Source organism: Cannabis sativa, chromosome X (genome assembly GCF_029168945.1).
Source record: "Cannabis sativa cultivar Pink pepper isolate KNU-18-1 chromosome X, ASM2916894v1, whole genome shotgun sequence".
Classification (NCBI taxonomy): Eukaryota; Viridiplantae; Streptophyta; class Magnoliopsida; order Rosales; family Cannabaceae; genus Cannabis; species Cannabis sativa.
The window spans coordinates 42224691-42244370 of record NC_083610.1 but is presented as its reverse complement, the minus strand read 5'-3'; the positions used below and the strand labels follow the sequence as shown (position 1 = coordinate 42244370).

The following is a 19680-nucleotide window of genomic DNA, read 5'->3' as shown; positions in this document are numbered from 1 at the left end:
ATGGAAACTTGTAACAAGAATTACTTGGATGTGAAGAATAAGATGTTGAAAAAGATTGAGAAGGGAGTCACTCAGAAGGAGGCAAAATACTCAGCCTACGGCTATACTGCAGCGTTGCAGTATTGGGCATATGAGGCCATATTACAGCTGGGCAACGAGTATGCAGTGAGGAGGTCGCATAGCTTTCCGAGAATGGTCAACTGGGAGAGTTAGCCGAACACTACACTCGGGAAGGATGAAGTGACCAGATTATTTGCTAAAAATGTAAGTTTGTTACGCTTTATGTTGAATTCATGTTAATTTCCACATATTATATTAATATATTTGTTATATTTTTCAGTTGACAGTGTACTCCATGTTATGTCCTCGGCCGACCGAGATTGAGTTTGTGAGTTACATAACCGGGGGTCAGCCTCCGTTATTTGTTGACTTGGAGGAACTTATGTTGGGTGAGGATGGGCAACCAACACAGAATGCTTTGCGAAGCCAGGCCGAAAAGCTTGCCTTCACATTGGAAGAACGAGCGGAGGCAGCCCGAATATTTAAAGACTCTACACCACCTCCACCGTCTCCACCACGTGCACCGCCTGCAGTTCCAGATGGGTCTGGTGTTGACCCATCTCCAGCTTCAGTTCCTGATGGGTTTGGTGTTGACCCATATGCAGCTTCAGTTCCTGATGGGTCTGGTGTTGATCCACTTGCAGCATCACAGGATCCTCCTGTTCCCCCGTCAGCTTCTATTCCCAGCACCTCAGAGGCTCGCGATCCAGTATACCCTGCCATTTTGGCAAGGTTGGAGACTGTGGAGAGGGGGCAGGCCGCTCTGCTAAGAGGACAAACAGCGATTATGGATCAGTTGAAGACCATAATGACGCTCCTGTAAGATCCTGGAAGGCCGGCAGCAGATTCACAGCCACAGCCACAGCCACAGCCACAGCCACAACCAGAAGAGGAGGCTCGGACACCGGAAGATGACTTCATTCTCCCAAATGATTACCAACCGGATGATGATGACATGTTCTGTACACCTGAGAAGACGAATATCACCAGCATCGGGGATACTCAGGATTCTGAGGTGCATGTGTTAGAGATTGCTCCAGAAGTCATGGAGAACCGGAGGAAGAGAAGGCGGCCTAGGTGGTTCGCTGAGTACACTGAAATGAAGAAGAAGGCTAAGGCTACTTCGACACTCGTGAATGCGGACCCACTTAGAGTGGTTGATCGGAAGCTGCTCAAGACTTTTCACAATTGGGTACTCGGCCAGATTGGGAACAAGTACCCGAGAGAGTGCTTCACCGGTCGATACCATTCGTCTTGGTTCCTCGAACTACATACTCCGAAGTTTTGGCTTGGGAACGATGTAAGTTTTTAAGACTTTTTTACTGCTTTTGCTTTTAAAGACTTTATCTAACTCTTTTTTATTTAATCTCTGACATATTTAATTTTCATGTTTTAGCATTTGGATGCGGCATTCCATTTGATGAGGAGGCGACAACACTTCTATCCAGAGGTCTACCCAAATAGATGTGTCATCATGCCGTGTATTTTCCCAGCAGGAGTTATTGCTCGGTGGGAAGCTGCGGGTGATGACCAGGCTAACTATCAGTGGGACGAGGGCATATTAGATTTGATTTGAGGGGATGAAAGTCAATTCTTTGCCAGTTGGAAGAATAAGGAGAGAATATATATGGCCCTCCACTTCGATGGAGCACAGCATTGGGTGGCACTAGAGGTAGATCTGGATCATTGGTTGTTGAACATATTTGACTCCAGCCTCGGATCGATTTCCCGGAACGAATTGAAGAGTCACCTGGCAATGTGGGAAAAATTACTACCAAATTTGTTGCTGCAGGCTGGCCTATTCGAGACTCATGACATGATCCTCGTGCCTCAACTTACCGCCTCAGAGAGCCAGGTCAGAAATTTCACTTCAAAAGTCATGGATCGGGCCGTTGTTCCACAGACAAAGACAAGGTAACTTAATTACAATTGATTTTTTTGTCATTTAACTTGAATTTAATTTGCATACTTTTATTTATTTACTTTTTATTGTCTCATACAGCGGTAACTGCGGGATGTACGTGATAGAGCACATCGAGCATAGTATGCTGGAGACTACGTTTGATAATGTGCACGATGAGAATATGAAGAAATTTAGAGAGCGGTGGTGTGTAGATTTATTTTACCAGAATTTAGCATGAACAAATGTGTTTTTTATTTGGTATTTATTAAGATAACAATGTAACTGGTTTTTTTTTTTATTGGTATGTTTATGTTTTTTAAGAGTTCATACAAATTTTACGCCTTTCTTTCATGCAACAAATTATAATAATTATGTAAACATAAAATATTACAAATTCTAATGTTTAAATAGTCCAACATTAATTCAATAACAATACATAATAGTCCAACACATCACGATACAAATAAACTAAAACAACATTTTTTAACCTCGGTAGTTGCAAGTGCTTCTGTTGTGCCCCTTGGCACCGCACTTGCTACAATTTTGTGATTTGATAATCCTTTCACCGTTACAAGCAGTTCGGTTGTTCTTAATTCTTCCAACCTTTTGCTTCTTGGGTCGCCCTACTGGTTGCTTCTCAACAGGCACTCCAACTGTCATGTTCTTGATGTCATCAGGCGATTCCCAATCATCCTCATCACCAACTGGCATAATTGTTCCCTCATATGTCCTCCTCCAATATTCAGTCGTGTAATATGGCGAGCATAGTGTGTACGCGCTAATACTTCGCTCCTGAGATGCAGCACATGCATGAGGACAAGGAAACTTCATGCACTGGAACAAGCCGCAAGTGCAAGTATGTTCCTGCAAGTCCACTACGCCACCGGTCATAACTGTTCCTCCAGGGTGAACCTGCAACGTGTAAGGCCCGCATGAGTCAACGTTCAAATACCGACCTTTTTTAAAATGCAATGTCAAGTCCTCCTCCATTTCTGGTGCTAGGGGTTTCGTCCACTTGTCAGCTTTTTCTTTTCGTGAAGCAAACCACTTCTGGACTTTGGACCTCAGGAATGCTACAGCAGCAGTGATCGGGAAGCCTCTTGCATCCTTAGTTGTGTTATTGAAGCTCTCAGCCCAGTTGCTCGTCATTACATTGTAACGTACCCCTGGAAAGTACGACCGGACCCATTTTTCAAATCCAATTTCCTCAAGATATTGTGCAACCGCTGGATTCATGGCCCGAATGTTCTCAAATTCTCTGTGAAACTCTGATCTTGAATACGTGTAGGCACACGTGTAAATGTGATTCGTGAAGACGTCAGTCTTGAACTTGTGGTTGACGTTCATAATAATGTGGTGGTAGCATGCACCGTGGTGTGCATCAGGGAACACGATATCCAAAGCACGAACAATGCTTTGATGCCTATCCGAAACAAAAGCTAAGTTCTCAACATCACCAATCGTTTCTTTCAATTTTCTCATAAAGTAGGTCCAGGAATTGTGATTTTCACTGTCAACTATAGCAAAAGCTATCGGAAAGATATGACTCCCTGCATCCAAAGCCACTGCACACAACATTTGCCCACCATACCTAGTCTTCAAGAAAGACCCATCAACGCATACAACAGGTCGACAAAACCTAAACCCCCGAATAGAAGGACCCAGAGAGAAGAAACAATACTTGAAGCGACCATCTTCTACTACAAAATCCGTGATGGTACCTGGATTTTGCAACTGTAGCATGTGCAAGTAACTAGGTAATTTCGAGTACAAATCTTCAGGTGTACCCCGAGCTAGGTGTAGTGCCTTCTCTCTGCACCTCCATGCCTTTTCATAACTCATTTGGATCCCGTAATCCTTGTGCATACTTTTTCTTATGTCAGGGGGCAACTGATCCGAGCCGTCAGTTGCGAACTTATCCTTAATTAGATGGGCAACTATTACAGGTGATGCTTGACAGTTATCTTTTCCTCGAAGATCAAGGGAACATGTATGTACATTATGAAATGTACTCACCTCAAACATGTTAGAAAGTACGTTCTTCTTCGCTCTTAGTCTCCACCCACAATCTGTATCCTTACATGTGACGTACCAAATATCAGTGCTGGACTTCCTAACGTAGTAGTCAAACCCTTTCTTCATTGCATACAGGCCAACAACCATCTTTAAATGCTCTTTGTCTCTAAAAAACTTTCCCACATGTAACTCCCCGCCTGGTGTGCCACCCGTAGATATATAATGACTATGATCCTCAATGTCTTCTCTTGTATACATTTTCTCCTTGAATTTACCGTAACTTGTCGAAGGAGAAAATAGATCGCTCCATCCAGTCACATTGGTCCCTCGAGCATCAGTAGGACCACTAATATCATTGGTCTCTCTACCATTATTAGGACCTGTACTGTCAGTAGTTCCTCTAGCATGACTGGTTTTGCCTGGACGACTACTACTAGTACCAGGTGTTTGGCAATTTTCTCTACGGGGCATTATTTTCCGTGTCGGTGGCCTCGGTGGTATTTGGTACGATAGTGGAGTCAAGTTCAGAGGTACAGCAGCAGGGGCCTCTGTACCTTGGTCGTCTCTTACGACATCATTACCCTCAACATAACATTCAAGGTCTGGACCATTAAAAAAACCATCAATGAACGGCATTTGTGCTACAATATCAGCACTCGGCATCATATTGTTTAATTCAGGTAATACATCCGCAACCAACACCTCTGGATTTGTTTCTGGAACAAAACTCCCAACCTCGCTACAATTATCCTTAACAGAACTTGGTGTGGGACTAGGATCGACGCAAACATTCTTCTTTAACAAAGTCACAAACAAAGGAGTAAATTCATCTGGCTTCTTCGCAAGTGTAGATAAAAAGTACCTTGCACGCTTATCATTTCCAATAACTTCAGGGCGATACTCAAAGCCTTTCTTGTACTTGTAATGTACTTCCAATTTCAAGTCATACTCCACTTTGTCGACATCTAGTTCTTCGTACAAAACATCAACCAAACCTGAGTAGCTTAGGTTCAGATCAATGTCAAATGTCAAATTGTCGCCCCGTTTATAAACCCAATCTCTACCATCAAACTCCCAAACACCATTATACATAACACACGCATTAACAGTTGAACTTGTCACATACATTTAAAAAAACACAGTTATAATTTACAACAAAAATCTCACCGAAAAAAAATCTTAATTAATCATTAATAACAAAACAATAATAATTAATTGATAATAAAATAATAATTAATAATAATTCATAATTCATAATAAAACAATAATTAATAATTCATAATAAAACAATAATTAATAATTAAAAAATAATTATTAATTGATAATAAAATATAATTAATAATTATTACTCAAACCATAAAAAATATAACAATAATTAATAAAACAATAATTAATAATAATTCATAATTGATAGTTAATAAAATAACTAAAAATAAATAAATAAATTCTTAAAACATTAACTAAAATAATAATTAATAAAAAAATAATTAATAACATAAATATTAATAAATCAATACAAAATAAATTAATAATATTAAATAAAAAATAATAATAAATTCTAAAAAAAAAAAATTCCTGTAGGGTTCGATTGGTCCGACCATCGGACCCCACCACGGATCATTGGACCTTATTTTAAAAAATTTTTAAAAAAATAAAATTAATTCCAAAAACAAGTCGGGTCCGATGGTCCGACCATCGGACCCATATGGGGACCATCGGACCCAGGTTCCAAAAAATAAAAAAAATTCCAAAAACAAATCGGGTCCGATTGTCCGACCATCGGACCCATATGGGGACCATCGGACCCAGGTTCCAAAAAATAAAAAAAATCCATCGGACCCGATGGGGGTCCGACCATCGGACCCAGTGATGGACCATCGGACCATCGGGTCTTCGCCCCTGCCAACAAAATTTTTTCCCACATCGGGCCCCCATCGGGCCAGCATCGGACCCCATCGGGCCGACGAAAAAAAATGCAGAAAAACAGCAAAATTCCAGTTTTCACATGCAGCAAACATTATAACAGAAAAAATAGAAAATAACAGCAACAATCCACAGATCAATCATCAAACACAACATTCTTAATTAAATATGACAACAACAAACAAGATTTAAAAAAAAAAAATTAATTACTTACCCATTGATGGAGCTTGTATGTGTTCTAGCTTCTAATGTGGTGGATTAGTGTGGTGGCTTGTAGTGTGGAAGGTTGTAGCTTCTAGTGATGAGTGAAGAGAAGAAAAAAATTTTTGGTGGTTGTGGAAGCTTTCGGGTGGGGAATTCTCATGTGAAATTGATGAGAAAAAGGGTTGGAGTGGGTAGATGTAGGTGGGGAGGGTATTATGGAGAAAACACAAAAAGTGTCATATATAACTAATTATGCATAGTATTAATTTAGGGGAACAATTTATGGGTTTATTAAGCATGGAAATTCAAATTCCATTTATAAATTTTTTCGTGTCACAGGTCATATTCGTGTCAGCCATCTAAAATAAATTTAAGAACTTCACATGACACGATAACACTAAAAATAATAATTTAACTTATAACTAGCTACAAACACGACACGAGATTTCGCGGGTTCGACAAATTTTTTCGTGTCACGGGTCGTGTTCGGGTTAGCAGTTTTTCAATAAATTTAAGATTTCGACATGACCCGAACCTGACACGCCAACACAAATTGTTACTCCTAATTTTTTTCATATATATATATATATTTTACTTTTGAATTTTCCCTTGATTTTTTTTTTTTTGGAGAAAAACCCATATTTTTGCACATTGTTTAAAAATCCATAAAATGTGTAATTTTCACTAGTAAGTGGCTAGGAAAATAGTTTACAATTTTTTTTGATTTAAAACTAAAAATATTATAAGTAAATACATTTAGATGAACATTTTAAGTTGCAAACTCACTATTTTTGGCTCTCTTCTAGTTTCAACCTTGACAAATGGTCTGTTACTAAATTCTTAGTGTCCGTATCTTTGATTTCTAAATCGAATTCTTGTAGAAGAAGAACCTATTGAATCGGTCTTAGTTTTGCATTCTTTTTAGTCATTAAGTACTTGATTGCTGAATAGTTTGTGTGTATATTATCACCTTGTTTCCAATCAAGTAAGGTCGAAATTTGTCACTTGCAAACTATGGCCAGCATCTCCTTCTCCGTAGTAGCATAATTTAGTTGGACATCATTCAAAGTTCTACTTGCATTGTAAATAGTACGAAATACCTTGTCAACCCTTTGTCCCAATACTGCGCCAATACCATAGTCACTGGCATCACACATAATTTCAAAATATAGCTCCCAATCTAGTGTAGTGACTATTGGTACTAACATTAATTTTTCCTCAAGAATTTGAAAAGCTTCAAGACATTCTTTCCCAAACTCAAAAGACACTCTATTAGACCACTCCCAACAACTCCTTCAAAACTAGTTTTTCTTTAAAATGAAAAAGAGAGGAGGTGAAAAAGTGTAAAAATCATGATGGTCCAACAAGTGTTGTGTTTTAAAGAACAATATAAAGAAGAGTATCTACACATTTGGTACCCTATATTTTATCTAAATACAAGTTTGGTACCCTGTATTTTTAATAATGGTTATTTAGTACCTTGTATTTTAAAATCATACCCAGGCCCGGCCCAAGCATTTTGGGAGCCTTGTGCGAAATTTTAAAATTAGACCCTTTAGAAAAAAAAAAAAAAAACTATGTACATTAAAACTACAATTCTATTAGGTTTTTTTTTTTTTTTTTTTTTTTTTTTTTAAGATTGCTTCATAAATTTTTAAATATATTTTTTTTTATTTATGTATATATAATAGGGAAAAAAATAGGCATTTTTTTAAAAAATAAAAATAAAAATTGGGCCTTAAAAAAATGAGGGTCTTGTGCAATGGCCCAAGCTGCCCAATACTTGGGCCGGCCCTAATCATACCTATTTGGTACCCTAAATTCAAATTTTTTAAATAAAATTTTATCTAACATTTTATTAATTCTTAATTTAAATTTAATTATTTGATTACATATAACTGAGAACTGCTTGGTTAAATTGATAAAACTGTATTGATTAAGTTTTACTTTAGGGTACTAAATATGTACAATTTAAAAATATGAGGTACAAATTAAGTATTATTGAAAACACATGGTACCAAATATGCTTTTCATGAAAACACAAGGTACTAAATGAGTATATTCCCTATAAAGAATGCAATGATGCTTCTCTACATGTAAAGAATCCTTCAAAAATATTTTAATAATATATAAATAGTATTTTATTCTTATTTTGATATGTTATGTGTATTATATATAGGGACACGATTTTGTCCCGTGATGTACTTTCACGGAATGTATTTCGTGGTACATTAGATGGGTCTCAGGGTACATTAAATGAGTGTCAGGGTACGTTTCTACTTTTTAACCCTAATTACCCCTAGATCAATCTCTGTCGTCAGATCAAATAACTCTCTTATCTGACGGCTGTCGTACATCACGGATTACAATCCGTGAAAGTACAATAACGAGACAAAATTATATCCCTATATATATTAAAAAAATTATTATTTAAATGATATAGAGAAAAAATAGAGAAGTTGTTGTATGGTATAATGTAAAAGTTTGATGTAAAATAAAGAAAGTAGAGTTTTAATGATGTATTTTGAAGAATAGAGTAAAGAAACTGTTGTGAGTGCTCTTAGCAAGTAAATTAGATAAGGATTTAGAAATTTTGGAGAAATCTTTGATAAATTTTCTATAGAATCCAACATCCCCCAAGAAACTTCGAACTCCCTTAACTCACACTAGAGGAGGTAAGTTTTCAATTGTCGATACCTTGGCTTTATCCACCTTAATACCATTTTTTTTTTTGAAATTTTAAATATTATTTAATTGATTTGTAAAAGTATATGAATTTTAAAAATATTATTAAAAAATAAAAAATAATCTAATGCACCCAAATGTGAACTATTATTATACACATATTCATTTGTCATCATTAGATCAAATATTTATGGCTTTAAAAACATCACTATCGTAGGGACAAAATCAATGTCCCTAGACATCCTATATATATATATAATTTAACTTCAAGTCTCAAGTTGTAACTGTTTCAACAGGACTTTCTCAGTCATTGTATATCAATCAACACTTAGTAGGTGGCTCAAAGAACTTTTATAAAGGCAAACTCTGTGTTGAGGTAGCTAGAGATATGGGGCTAAGACTGTTCTAACAAGAAAGTGATAAGTCTATTGTTGAGATTTGAGAGGAACACTAATTTGGTTTCTATACAAAATTTGTATCCATTACAATTTATCAAACAATACTAACTACACTAATAGAGGAAGAAGGAATTGGAGGTGTTGGAATGTCAACAATCCCTTCCAACATCATACAAACTTTCTTCATTGAAGGTCTCAAAGATGGTTCATCTTGAATACACCAAAGTCCCAACTTAATCATCTTCTTCAGCTCATTACTCTCCACATCTTCTTCATGAACTAGTTTTCCCATTTCACCATCCACAAAACAGTCATAAACCCAATTAGCAAGAACAACTTCATTCTCAGGAACATCCATATCCACACTCCTTCTACAGCACACAATCTCCAACAACATAATTCCATAGCTGTAAACATCTACTTTCACTGTTATTGGCATGTTCCTATGCCACTCTGGTGCCCAATACCCTCTTGTTCCTCTCAAACCAGTGTATGTTCTGGTTTGATCAGGCATCAGAAGCTTTGAGAGACCGAAATCAGCTATTTTCGCGCATGCTTGTTCATCCATAAGAATGTTTTCGGGTTTGATGTCACAGTAGATTATCTGTGTTTCACACTCTTCATGTAGATAGGCCATTCCTCTAGCTATGTTCAAAGCTATTTCAGCTCTTTCTTCCCATGTTGGCTTGGTTCCGGGTTGGAACAAGAAATCTGCTAAAGAACCGTTTTTCATGAACTCATAAACCAAAAGCCTGTTAGCTCCTTCATAACAGTAACCAAGAAGCTTAACAAGGTTCTTATGATGAGTTTTTCCAATTACTTTCATCTCATTCCTGAATTCTCTTTCGTTATCTGCAACCATTTTCTCTAGTCTCTTTATAGCCACAACTCTCCTGAAACTGTTTGTTGGTATGACACCTTTGAAAACTGCTCCATAAGCTCCTTTTCCCACTTGATGTTTGAAACCTTCTGTTGCCTTTTCTAGCTCACCAAATGTGTATGGACAAATGGCAACATCCTCAAGAAAATCATGGTGCCACTGATCTGCAATCCTTCTGTATTCCCACATTCGAAACTTGAATATAAGCGCAATTGAAATTGCCAAGGCCATAAGGCCAAAACATGAAAACACAATGCTGCTGATAAAAATTCCAATTCGAACTCGTTCACTTCTTCCTTTCGTCACCCCTGTTGTGGTTGCCTCAGAACTTTGATTGAGCACTTTGACCATGGTCACTACATCGCTATTTCCCTGATCCGGTTTGGCATATCTCAGTGGCAACCTTAGTTTGTTGCACGTGTTGGATGTATACACAGCAATTTCGCATTGACAATCTTTCAAGCAATCTTGTTCACAAGCAATCCTGTTGTTCTTTGACACAATAGAGTAGGAGTTGTTTTCCCACAAAACTTCATAAAATTCTTCAAGTGAAACTTTATCTCGATTATCAGCTGTGCAATAATTTATGCTGCTACTCCTTTCACATCCCAAACTTCTCTGTTGTTGATGAATGAAATCGTGACCAGGAAGACATGTACAATTGGGTTGTTGATTTTGATCAAGAACACAATATGCATTCATGCCACACACTCCAGTAGGATCACACCTATTATTACTCGAATTCCATTCGATATTCCAGCTGCTATTGACCTGAACAATACTGTGAGAATACAACCTTAGTATTCCATCTGCATCAATTGTCAGACGATAAGTAACATTCCCACTCTTGTGTCCCCAACCTACAGAATGAAATGTCTTTATATTACTTGAGCTAGTAGTGTTGTACATATATAGGTTACCGTTAGCATCAAAGTTCAGAGTTACATTTTGTGATCCTTTCCCATAAGTTTGTGAGTTCCAGTAAGCATGGTAGGCTTTTACATTGCTCATTCTCGGGTACTGGACCAGATTACCATCAAGTTGCATGACAAGATGAAATCTTCCGGGTGAGTGATTTGATTTAGACATGGCTGAGATGAGATCTTTTCCACTCTCTAAACTCTGTCCTGGCAAAAGGGTATATGTTGGATGATCAAATCTCTGCCATATGATTTGAGATTCTGAGTTGTATAGAACAAAATTACCCGAATCGAGCATTGAAGCTGAGGCAGCAGGCTGATCAGGGGAAACAGAGTTGGCAAAATCAATCAAAGCAAGTGTTTTGCTCTGTGGGAGTGGCTGCTGTTGATCCCAGTTTGCTGTCCATATGACTATCTTCTCCTTTATGTTGTTAAACCAGATTCCAATGGCAAAACCATTGTCTTGATTGTAGAAACCAAATGCAAACTGGCCAGAATTTGATAGCCAATATGAGTTATTGGTTGAAGGAGAGATTGAAGAGTCAAGACTGATCATTTTGGTGGTATTATTATGTTGAAATGAAAGGCCCAAAGTCAGCCCAATTAGAAGATGAAGAATGATGACTAGGCCCGAATTTCCTCTTACCGTTGCCAATCATTGGGAAATTGATTCCCTCATATCTTTACCTGATTGTGTGGGCCATACAGAATAAAATTCTGTTATTGTATTGTCCAATAAGAAATTAGCTTCTAGTATATTCCCCTTGCTTATAAAAAGGGAACTTTTAATGTTGTATCAATTGCAGAAAAAAGAGGCATTAATTTAGCAATATACAGAGCATTTCTTTCTCCATTTATCTTGCTGTTTTTCCTTCATTTTAGCTTGGTATCAGAGCGGGATAACCGCATCCCATGGAGAACCCTGTCACAGCCGAAATATCCTCAGCCTCAAATCCAGCTGATGCTGCACCCACTGCCGAACCTGTAGTCCCTCCAGTAATCACACCTGCACCAGCCATTCCATCTTCTCCCTTTCAGAACTTAGCCCCTCTTACCATCAAACTAGAAAGAGCTAATTACCCATACTGGAGATCTCAGGCTCTCCCTGCACTTCGAGCACATGAACTCGAAGGATACGTGCTGGGAACTAAACCGTGTCCACCTCAGTTTGTGGATAATACGATCGGAGGATTGATTCCTGGCGAGTCCCGTCAAATCAACCTTGGATACGCCATGTGGAGACGCATAGACCAGTCCATTCTCAGCTGACTTCTCAACTCAATATCCGAATCTATGTTTGGACATGTGATGAGTTGCCTTACCTCGTGTGACTTATGGATCACACTTGAACGTCTCTACACTACTAGCTCTAAAGCTAGAATACTGCAACTAAGATTTCAGTTGCAATCTCTGAAAAAAGGCAGCTTATCTATACATGATTACATTTTAAAAATGAAAAACATATCTGACAGTTTATCTGCTGCAGGACAATTACTCTCAGATGATGAACTCATTCTATACATTTTGGGAGGCCTCGGCCATGAATACGAAGCTGTCGTTGTGAATCTAACCTCAAGGCAAGACCAAGTCACTCTCCAAGAAGTGCAATATATGCTTCAGAGTCAAGAAATACGCCTTGAACAACTCAACTCAACATTGGGAGACTCCAACATGCCTGCTGCCCACCTAGCCACACAGATGCGCAGGTCTCTTAACATTGGAAGTCATGGACACAACTCGAATCAAGGTTCTTGTGACAGTCAGTAGTCCCGTGATCCGTAAGGGGAAATACCGGGTAAGCGCTGTACAATCCCACACCGCCTGGGGAAGGTCAAGTGGGATGATTCAGAGACTGTGTAGGTATGGGACTACACAGTTGAAGAGAGCTTAAATGGATTGATTGGTACTACCTATGTCAACAAGGTGCATCTTGTTTTTCGGTAGCCTATCTCGAAAGAACTCCATAGTTAAGCGTGCTTGGCCTGGAGCAATTTCAAGGATGGGTGACCTCCTGGGAAGTTTTCCTAGGATGCGTGTGAGTGAGGACAAAGCACGCTGAAAACACTCGTGTTGGTCTGTAGGGTCAGTCATCAGTCCATGAAGCAGCCAAAGTGACGTACTCGTGTATAAGAGCCATTCAGTCCGTGGGTGTAAGGACCCAATGGAGGCTTGAAGCGGGGACGTTACAAATGGTATCAGAGCCTTGACCCAGCCGGAAGTGTGGTCGACGAGGACGTCGAACCCCGTAAGGGGGGGTGATTGTGACAGTCAGTAGTCCCGTGATCCGTAAGGGGAAATACCGGGTAAGCGCTGTACAATCCCACACGTACTCGTGTATAAGAGCCATTCAGTCCGTGGGTGTAAGGACCCAATGGAGGCTTGAAGCGGGGACGTTACAAATGGTATCAGAGCCTTGACCCAGCCGGAAGTGTGGTCGACGAGGACGTCGAACCCCGTAAGGGGGGGTGATTGTGACAGTCAGTAGTCCCGTGATCCGTAAGGGGAAATACCGGGTAAGCGCTGTACAATCCCACACCGCCTGGGGAAGGTCAAGTGGGATGATTCAGAGACTGTGTAGGTATGTGTAACGTCCCCGCTTCAAGCCTCCATTGGGTCCTTACACCCACGGAATGAATGGCTCTTATACACGAGTACGCCACTCTGGCTGTTTCCTGGATTGATGACTGGCCCTACAGACCAACACGAGTGTTTTCAACGTGCTTTGTCCTCACTCACACGCATCCTGGGAAAACTTCCCAGGAGGTCACCCATCCTTGAAATTGCTCCCAAGCCAAGCACGCTTAACTGTGGAGTTCTTTCGAGATGGGCTACCGAAAAACAAGATGCACCTTGTTGATATAGGTAGTACCAATCAATCCATTTAAGCTCTCTTCAACTGTGTAGTTGTGACAGTCAGTAGTCCCGTGATCCGTAAGGGGAAATACCGGGTAAGCGCTGTACAATCCCACACCGCCTGGGGAAGGTCAAGTGGGATGATTCAGAGACTGTGTAGGTATGGGACTACACAGTTGAAGAGAGCTTAAATGGATTGATTGGTACTACCTATGTCAACAAGGTGCATCTTGTTTTTCGGTAGCCTATCTCGAAAGAACTCCATAGTTAAGCGTGCTTGGCCTGGAGCAATTTCAAGGATGGGTGACCTCCTGGGAAGTTTTCCTAGGATGTGTGTGAGTGAGGACAAAGCACGCTGAAAACACTCGTGTTGGTCTGTAGGGTCAGTCATCAGTCCATGAAGCAGCCAAAGTGACGTACTCGTGTATAAGAGCCATTCAGTCCGTGGGTGTAAGGACCCAATGGAGGCTTGAAGCGGGGACGTTACAGTTCTGGTGGCCGCTCCTTCAATCCAAGAGGCCGTGGAAGAGGCAGAGGACGCACTAACAATAACAGACCCATCTGCCAACTTTGCAGCAAACCATGCCACATAGCATCCAAATGCTACCACAGATTTGACATCTCCTTCCAAGCACCAGGTTCCAATCAGCAATCATCATCTCAGAATGCTAACAACAGTCATTCCAACACTGATCAGCAAGCTTATTTCACCAGCACAGAAGCCCATGTCGACAACTCCTGGTACATTGATAGCGGAGCCACAAATCACACCACATCTGAACCTTCCAACATTCAGCACAAATCTGATATGAAAGGTACTACTCAACTGCTAGTCGGCAATGGTTTTCCATTAGCCGTGACTAGATCTGGCTCAAGTACAATTCGAAACACTTCTGGTTGTTTAATATTGAATGATATTCTTTGCGTTCCTGAGATCTCCAAAAACCTTCTCTCTATTTCTCAACTAACCAAAGATAACAAAGTTTTTGTGGAATTTTATGCTGATTTTTGTGTTGTGAAGGATCTAATCACGAGGGAGGAGGTGCTTCGGGGAGTGCTTAACAATGGGCTATATCAACTGAAAATCACAGCATCATCAATGTCAAAAGTCCCTGCCAATACTGGTTCAAGCTTTACTGTTTCCTCCAAGAGCAAAAATATTGCCAAAATTCCTCAAATAGAAAATAAATTGAGTCAGTCCAGTAGCTGTGAATCCTTGTTTGCTGAGTCTAATTTCAATTCCGATGCCAATGTGTGGCACATGCGTCTAGGTCATCCTAATGTCAATGTATTAAAACACATGTTGGTTAATGAAAAGGTTTCTTTCAAAAACTCCACACCATTCTGCAATGCATGTCACATAGGAAAATCCAAATACAAACACTATGGCACCTCTCACACTAAATCTCACTCACCACTCGAGATAATACACACCGATGTTTGGGGACCCTCTCCCATTCTATCCAAGGAAGGATATCGATACTATGTGCATTTCATAGATGATTATAGCAACTTCACTTGGATCTTTCCTCTCAAATTGAAATCGGATGTCAAAAATACATTCCTCAATTTTCAAAAGTTTGTAGAAGGAAAATTCGACACCAAAATTAAGACTCTCCAATCGGATTGGGGAGGTGAATATCGTAAGTTGGCACCATTCTTAGAATCCATTGGAGTTCACTTTAGACATCCATGCCCTCACACACATGCTCAAAATGGCAAGTCCGAGAGGAAACACCAACACATCATTGAAATGGGTCTCACTTTACTATCCCAAGCTTCCATGCCTTTGAGATATTGGTGGGATGCATTTAGCACAGCCACCTATCTCATAAACCATTTAACCACTCCAACTCTAGCACATAAGTCCCCCATTGAGACATTGTTTAAAGTCACACCAAATCTGAAATTTCTCAAAATATTTGGATGTGCGTGCTTTCCTCACTTACGTGCGTACAACAATCACAAATTAGATTTTAGATCTTCAAAATGTGTGTTCCTAGGATATAGTCCTAACCACAAAGGTTACAAATGTCTCCATCCAAGTGGTAGAATATACATAGCACATAGTGTCTCATTCAATGAGCTTGAATTTCCCTTCTCTACTGGTTTTGGACAGTCCACAAACCAGTCCCCTTCCTCACCAATCATCCAATACAGTCATTGGCTTCCTTTCATCTCATCTCCTATTTTTTCGGACAATGATAGTGATGATGCATCTGATTTCTCATCTAATATTGCTCCTTGTGTTGCAGGCTCCACGGCATCTCCTCACTCTCCCACATCCGAATGTGCATCTACCAACTCTCAGCATGAACATTCCACCACATCTCAGTCATATGAAACCGTTCCTCCTGCCATACACCTTCCCATTCAACCCCTTTCACCCACATCCACGTCCAGCCACTCACATACACCTGTTACACCAGCAAACACATCACCTCATCAACCCGTGCCTTGTCCTATTCCAGCACCAACACTTCCCTCACATCCCATGGTTACTCGCTCAAAAGCTGGCATCTTCAAACCCCGAACCTTTCTCACATCCCTCCTTCAAAATCCTCATCTTCCAGCCCTCTCTCTCTCCACTCCCGCTACCCCAGAAATAGCCTTAACTATCCCAGCCTGGAAAAATGCCATGGATGATGAGTACTTTGCGCTCAAAAAGAACAAGACATGGTACCTTGTTCCCCACTTACCTCATATGCATGTTGTTGACAATAAGTGGATTTTTCGTCACAAATTCAACTCCGATGGGTCTCATCAACGATGCAAAGCTCGCCTTGTTGCCAAAGGCTTTCAACAACAACCGGGTGTGGATTTCTTTGACACTTTCAGCCCGGTTGTCAAGCCATCCACCATTCGTGTCATTCTCTCCCTTGCTGTCACCAATGATTGGGATGTTCAACAAATTGACATCAACAATGCCTTCCTCAATGGCACCTTGGAGGAAGAAGTTTATATGTCCCAACCAACGGGCTATGTTGATCCTGACTTCCCTACAGCCGTGTGTAAGCTCAATCGCGCCATTTACGGTCTCAAACAAGCCCCGAGGGCATGGTTTGACACTCTTCGCACAACCCTTCTTAGCCTTGGATTGCAAAACTCAGTTTCGGACACTTCTCTTTTCTACTTGGCTGAAGGTGATGCTCGGCTCTATGTCCTAGTGTATGTTGACGATATTTTGCTTACCGGCAACAACTCCAACCGTGTTCTTCACATCATTTCTCAGCTGAACCAACAATTTTCTCTCAAAACGCTGGGCTCAGTCACTTATTTTCTTGGTTTTGAGACAAGTAGGGGGCAAGATGGACTTCACTTATCTCAAACCAAATACTCTCTTGACCTTCTCAAAAGAACACACATGTTGGAAGCCAAACCAAGTCCTACTCCTATGATTCAAAGCAACAAGCTTCATCTTCAAGACAGTCCACCATTTGAAGACATAACCCAATATAGAAGCATCATTGGGGCGCTGCAATACCTGACATTAAGTAGACCCGACATTGCCTTCTCCGTCAACAAACTAAGCCAATTCCTCCAAGCTCCTACCCAAAATCATTGGCTTGCTTGCAAGCGCATACTAAGATACATTGCTGGAAGCATTGGCGAAGGCATTCAATTCACCAAAGCAACCAATCCAGTCATAGAAAGCTTTTGTGATTCGGACTTGGCCAGTTCTATAGACGATCGAAAATCCACCTCGGGCATATGTGTGTATTTTGGAGGAAATCTCATTAGCTGGAGCTCAAGAAAACAAAAAGCAGTTGCTCGATCGAGCACGGAAGCCGAATATAGATCCTTAGCTCAAGCGTGCACAGAAGTCACCTGGCTACAATCCCTCTTTGATGAAATTGGAATAGAGCACAACCGCACGGCTGTAATCTGGTGCGACAACTCCGGGGCAAGACAACTCGCATCTAATCCTGTGTTTCACTCACGAACCAAACACATCGAAATCGATGTCCACTTCATTCGAGACAAAGTCATGGATAAGTCGGTTGAAGTAAGGTACATACCATCTGAAGAACAAATAGCTGATATATTGACCAAGTCACTACCAATCACAACCTTTCATTACCTCAAAGACAAGCTTACTGTTTGTCACTCACCACAGCAAAGCTTGAGGGGGCATGTTGAAATGAAAGGCCCAAAGTCAGCCCAATTAGAAGATGAAGAATGATGACTAGGCCCGAATTTCCTCTTACCGTTGCCAATCATTGGGAAATTGATTCCCTCATATCTTTACCTGATTGTGTGGGCCATACATAATAAAATTCTGTTATTGTATTGTCCAATAAGAAATTAGCTTCTAGTATATTCCCCTTGCTTATAAAAAGGGAACTTTTAATGTTGTATCAATTGCAGAAAAAAGAGGCATTAATTTAGCAATATACAGAGCATTTCTTTCTCCATTTATCTTGCTGTTTTTCCTTCATTTTAGCTTATTATGTTGAGCAGTTGAGATGGAGAATAATAATAATTCAGTGATTAGAAGAAAGAACAAAACTATTATTGCATTTGCAGCCATAGTAATCAGTTGATCAAGTGTTTGATTTTGCAGAGAAAGGTAAGGTATTTGTTAAGAAATTTCTAAGTCCTGAAAGTCTAAATTCTAAAGCTTTATTTTGGTCCAAGTCTTGGTCAATGAAACTTGGTCACATGCTTTGTTTTCTAAACATATTTGGTCAAAATGAAATTAGCTACTACGTTTGAAGACTTTCAATAGCTTTTTTTCTTTTTTTAATATTTGTTCAAGTCATAAAAAAAAAAAAAGAAAAGAAGTAGATTTAAAAGAACAATATTATGTTGCTTATTGAAATTACACGAACACTTTTAATAAATTTTGAAGTCAATTGTGGAGCAATAGATGTCATGTTTCAAAAGAGAAGTTCTAGTCTATAGCATTACTTTCAGAAAATGAGAAATCATAAGATGCACAGCCTAAGACCATCTAAAAATTTTAACATTGTTATTGGTCTACTTAATTATAATAATATCCCACATGTTTAATTTATTAACTATTATAGAATACCACTAACTATTTATATAAAATGTCAAATCTAAATAGTAGTAGGTATATAAAATGTAGCATGATTTATATTAGCCAAGAGAAGAAATCATTTTAAAACTACATAACCAATCTAGAGAATTAATCTTGCTAGTAATTAATGACCTCATATAGAATTCTTTAAGCTTGTTTTAAATTTTTTTTGTTGTCTTTTCTGCGAGCTTTCTACTCACACTGTTGAACAAATACACGATGAACATGTAATAAGCCATCTCTTCTAATTTTGATTTCTTTTCTGGTTTCTTTTTTGTTGGACAAGTACACTGTTGTTATTAGTCAATATAATCTACAGCAGTAATATCTGTATTCACTCATTGTTTTTACTTTAATTTTAAATTTCTTGAAAAATATATATAGTTAAAAGTAAATTATTGCTTCATTTTCTTTTAAATGGAAATCAAATTATTACCTCTTCAAAGTGACAGATATTTTCTAATAATTTTTTAATTTATTTAATCACTTTCATAATTATAGAAATCGATCGGGGAAATTTAGTATTAAATTGATTTACATTTGGTATTTAGCTAAAGCTCAGGAACATAAAAAAAACCAGAATATTGTTTTTGTTATAAATATTATTAATTATGTGGATGTCCAAATCTTTTATTTATTACCATTAATTGTAATCAACATTCATCTTTTTCTTAGTTTTCCTTTTTCTTAGTTTCTTAATATCTCACTCTTGTATTTGTATAAATAGGGGTTCACCCCATTGGAATAAACAACTCAGAAATTCTCACACTTTCTCTTTCTCTCTTCATCTTCTT

General features: G+C 39.1%; 1 protein-coding gene across 1 annotated transcript; it reads right to left on the bottom strand.

Moving 5' to 3' along the window:
• Positions 1-8583: 8583 nt before the first annotated feature.
• LOC115720036 (G-type lectin S-receptor-like serine/threonine-protein kinase LECRK1) lies at positions 8584-11698 on the bottom strand. The gene has a single exon (XM_061106425.1). The coding sequence runs from the start codon at positions 11543-11545 to the stop codon at positions 9284-9286; it is 2262 nt and encodes a 753-aa protein (XP_060962408.1). The 5' UTR covers positions 11546-11698; the 3' UTR covers positions 8584-9283.
• Between the last annotated feature and the right edge of the window lie 7982 nt (positions 11699-19680).

What these genes read in the sequence shown, in the direction of transcription:
- LOC115720036 (XM_061106425.1), bottom strand. Translation starts at nt 11,545, where the DNA reads ATGATCAGTCTTGACTCTTCAATCTCTCCTTCAACCAATAACTCATAT.